Consider the following 5,172-nt stretch of genomic DNA (forward strand, 5'->3'; position numbering starts at 1 on the left):
ATTTCCAAAATTATGGATATATAGTATATTTATTTTTATATTTAGAATATTTCTTACAGAAATTTCTTTAGGCAAACAGCGCAGACCCTGATGAGACGCCGCATGATGCGGCGTCTCATCTGGGTCTACGCTGTTTGCCAAGGCCTTTTTTCTAGGCGCTATGCATACATGGGTTAAAAAAACAGACAAACACAACAAATTAAAAGACCGATTGCGTTCAAATGTATCTTCCATACCAACACCCACGTTGTACAAGAAAAGTATAAGGGAAGATAACTCTTTCTTGAATGCTGAAAAGCTCAAAGGAGGAGTGACGTCCCATGATAACGATAAACAGCAAAATACAAATTTAATACATTTAACAATACTACAAACGGAATCTTGATTTTCACATAGGAAATCATAAAATGACTAACTGACAAAGTCAAAGAATGTAGGTGTATCTCTTTTAGCTGTTTGACATAAAGCGTCTTTTACCTAAATGATACGGAATATTATTTACAACGTCATTTTGAACGTTTACTCTTTTCCACGTGGCATCAAGCAATCGTCCGCTATCATGCTTTTTTAACGACTATGACGATGTTCATCATTATACGAAACATAAAACTGTTTTCTTCTTTGCATGCTCATCATATTATGTACGATTTATTATTTAAAAAGACGTGAATAAAATTATGAGAATACACAAGCTGATGGGACCACTGACACTTAAAGGAACACTAGACCATGCTATTTATAACTTATTACTGAAGTAAATATATTTATCCCCGATATATTAACTTTTTTAATGAAGCCGTTTGTGCGGCCCTGATATGAATGTTTGCTACATAACCATGGTCTCGTGCATGCGTTGAAAAGCAGAACATACAAGCATTTTTGACGTTCGATGCGCATGCCGCTTTAGAGTGGATATGGGGCGGGCAATAAATGACAAACAAAGCAGGAAAGTTATCAAATCTTCATATCTTATGATTCTTAACTAACGAATAACTTTTAAACATAACGATCAGTCAGATACTTTTACAAAAGTTATTCAGTAACGATATTCAATTACAAAACAACACAGTAGGTGCCTACAGATCTAAAACAGCAACGCAATCATCAACAACACAGTGAGCAAGTGCGCTTTGCGTATTTAACATTAGAAATCCAGATATCCAGTAATACATTAATACAAAATAAGTTATTGAATTACAAGCGGGATCTTCTCTCTATATGGCCTATACAGTAAATGCAATCAGCAGCTTCGAAATATGTGCATTAATAATACTTTGGTAACACTTAATCGTTTATTTCATGTATCAGTCCGGAGATCCAAACCAAAGTTTTCGTTGGCGTGCATATATCCCGCTCGTATCTAGCGTTTACGGGCCGATGGCGTTAGTTAATAAAAAACATACTTTAACACTAATAAAGTGTGCCAAGTAACGATGATTTCAATAAGGAGACAATTTCTATAACTTGTGCGTAGCTGCAGCGAGAAAAGTTGTTCAATTGTGCATACAGTGAGATAACAATAACAATAGTAAAACACACGCGTATCAAAGTAAACCGATATAAACTTTTAAAAATGAAATTCCATGTATATTTTATCACAGTCAAATACTACATTGATATTAATTGTACTGAAAGGGACCTTTTAACAGATTTTGGCATGTAATTAAGTTTGTCATTAAATGCTTTATATTGATAAATGTGAATACTGGATCTAAAAAGCTCCAGTAACAAAAAAAAAACAACAAGAATACAATTAAACAAAGATAAAAAAGTAACCCTCAACTGGGCTCGAACCACTGACCCCTGGAGTAAAAGTCTAACGCTAAGACCACTCGGCCATCGGTGCTCATACAGTCAATTATGTATTTTATACTCTATTAAAGCAATTATCTTAGTGTCACAAAATATAACGACAACAACAGAACTCTCCAAATTATTCAATCGTTTCGCGTTTCAACGCTTTATAGTTTTCAGGTTTTTAAATCGTCAAAATATGCACATAATGGATATTTTAGAGCATGGTATATGTTCAGTATTACTGTTTCCTCAGAAATATCATAACTACAAAGAACATTTTCAAATCTGAAATACATTTTTTAATTTTGTCAATTTACCAAAACGTGAAAAGACCCCTTTAATATAACGCGGTAGTATTCTGTTGAACAATTTGTTAATCAAAAAGTGCATTATTGAAATAGTTCTCTTTTCAATAATTGAGCAAAAAAAATCCAGCTTATACCGGTTATTAGCATATCCGTATAGAAACCAAACGTACAACAAATCAACATTTGTACTTAAACATATAAACAATACTATTTTTAAAAATAAATCATTGTATGCGGATTATATATATTATATACTTAGCAATTACACTAGTTGACATAGCTATTTTAGTTATATCATGATTTGTGATTTATTAAAAGATCAATTTTGTATGAAGAATTGCTAAGAGAGATTGGTTTAAATGTAATCACAAATGCTTTGTTCACATTGTTTGTGAACATTTCTTTCATTCGTTCGATATTCCGAATTCGCGAAAGTCCGGAGATCCGATATTCCAAAGGCCCAATATTAATACAAGTATATTATACGTATTAAGAAACTTCTTAAGCAAAGTGGGACATTTTGGATTTGTTCACGTGAAACAAGTAATGTTAAACTGCTAGGGTGCATTTCAATAACCATCTTAACACGCATCGTATGAACTCGCGCACTAGGACAGTTAACCCTACACTACAAAGTAGACGGTATAGTGGAATTACAATGGACGTCTATCATTTTGCATGTATGTTACTTCACGCAAACTTACCCGTATTCGCTCTTATCCTACACTTTTCAACGCACATGCACGTGTTGCCCATCTGATATAAAGCTGCGAATGTACAATTTCTGTAATCCAATGCTTAACTATAACATCTACAATGTTTGTTCAGATCATGGTCTGGGGTCTTAACTGGCCATTCCCGGGAACAATAAAAAATATTTAAAGCTTGTTACTTAACCCATTTATGCCTAGTGGACTCTCCCATCCTTCTAAATTGGATCAATTAATTTCCATTGTAGGGATGTCTAGAATATTTATTTCTATATTTAGAATATTTCTTACAGAAAATCCTTTAAGCAAACAGCGCAGACCCTGATGAGACGCCGCATCGCCGCATCATGCGGCGTCTCATCTGGGTCTACGCTGTTTGCCAAGGCCTTTTTTTCTAGTCGCTAGGCATAAATGGGTTAAACAACGGTTTTTGTTATGTAACACAAGATAATCACCTCTTGGGTCTAATTCGCTATAATCAACTGGCCACAAATTCATTGTTAACACTTGCTACATATTACGGCATATGGCGTCGAGGAAAGCTATTCATCAAGTTACGAGCTATAGTTTGAGGCAGATTTGTATAACCTCAATTATCATCCTTGATTTTAAATATAAAAAACCGTTTAGAATACAAATTGTTTCGCAAAATACAGTCATGATTTTCGGCCTTTCGGGCATTATGAATATCTGGATATATGGATGACGGACCTTCGGGAAAGCTTGCCTTCTGACTAACGGGAACTCGGAATATTGGGCATGCACCCGGAAAACTGTTACTTACCGCTTGACACCTATACAATATGGTTTAATATTTATCGCCTATTTTTTTTACACTGTTAAGCAAATTCGTTTGAAATATCGTTCGTATATGCATTCTTTTGGATTAGCTTACTACCACCGTTACACTTTGCATGTTTTGACAAACCTTTACTCATACTTTCACAAGATAAGTCTTACGAAAATCTTAAAGTAATGAAATATTTACGTAAAATATGGATGCATTCAATAAATAAATAAATAAAACAATGTAGTGCGACGTGATGTCAAACTGAACAACATTTATATACTTGGACGTCCTCGTCAACACAAACGTAAGAACACAAAAGCAATATCTTGATCTGGAAAGCAACAATTCATTTTAATTCACTCTTGTTTTGGGGCTGAGTAAAATTTTCCTCAGACTCTTTCGTAATTTTGATTTTAAAATCAACAGCATGTTTACCGGGCACATTGTTTTAGTTTACTTGGACCTCTGTTTCTTTGATTAATCCCCTAAACTCGATTCAGGTTTTCCAGATAACCTTGACAGTGGCGGGCTCGAGAATTTGTGTTTTCCGCCGTTAACTGGTGATCTTTCTTGACTAGAATAGCCTTCGTCGGAGTTTTCTTTCGACCTTTCAGATATTTTGAACAGTTTTGGAGCATAGTCCTTTTTAAAAATTGAACTCGTCGACTTTTTGTCATCGTTTTCAACAAGCGTCAATGACGTTGATTCCTCTGCAAGACTTTGTGTAGTAAACTTTGGGAGAAAAACATCGACGTACACTTTCTTTTTCTTCGAGCCTTCACTAGGATCGTAGAAGGTTTTGCCGCTTTCGACAAAAACGGCCCCTTCGTTTGTTTTCGGTTGCTTCGGGAGTTTCCGCTCGGTCAACGGTGAGTCATCGGGAGAGACCGGAGGAGCCCGTCTGCCGGTAATGTCACCTCTTTCTTCGTTGCGTAACATTTCCCGCCTACAGTGGTCGCTCACTGAACAATTTTCCTTGCACTTATCACAAAAGTATGGTCGATCACTGTAAAGTGGTTGTGTATCCAAACGACTAAAAATATTTTTGGGGATTTCAATGGAACACCTCTCTTCTTCCGGCCACATGCCTCCCTTTCCACGGATAAGCTTCTTACCTACTAACCAAGCGTCTTTGTGACTTCTGACTTGTGCAATAAATTGATTTTTACCACTCGTGTCCCCTCGGTTTTTATAGATTCCAGCTATAATCTCTTGCTCACCTTTCGTCAAAGTCGCCTTGTCGCGAACAAACATTCTTCCCGGATTCAAATGGACACCATCGGAACACCACGACTTACCATTCGATTTGTTTAATTTATTCTTATGGTTAACCGCAATTTTCTGGTAAACACTCGCCATAGGTGAATCGTCGAACTCGTCTGTCGACCAATCGTAGAAGCCCGCCATGCTGATGTGATTTTTCGGAAAGGTTGCCATGGCCACACGTGACTGGGCTGAGTGTATCCGAGGAGGCGGGGAGAAGGCTTGACGTCCTACGAATGACGTCGCTGGGCGCCGTGTCACTAAAGGTGAGTAGCTACAAAATAGAATATAGTAATGAAACGTT

General features: G+C 36.5%; 1 protein-coding gene across 7 annotated transcripts in view; it reads right to left on the bottom strand.

Annotated features, from left to right (window-relative positions):
- Positions 1-948: 948 nt before the first annotated feature.
- Positions 949-5,172, bottom strand: part of LOC127852303 (uncharacterized) — a 29,110-nt gene continuing 24,886 nt past the window's right edge. For all 7 annotated transcript variants that reach the window (XM_052386231.1, XM_052386227.1, XM_052386229.1 and 4 more), the window contains one exon: positions 949-5,142. In XM_052386231.1, the coding sequence (XP_052242191.1) occupies positions 4,083-5,142 (1,060 nt within the window). In that variant the 3' untranslated portion in view covers positions 949-4,082. The remainder of the gene's footprint in view (positions 5,143-5,172) is intronic.

Source organism: Dreissena polymorpha, chromosome 12 (genome assembly GCF_020536995.1).
Source record: "Dreissena polymorpha isolate Duluth1 chromosome 12, UMN_Dpol_1.0, whole genome shotgun sequence".
NCBI lineage: Eukaryota > Metazoa > Mollusca > Bivalvia > Myida > Dreissenidae > Dreissena > Dreissena polymorpha.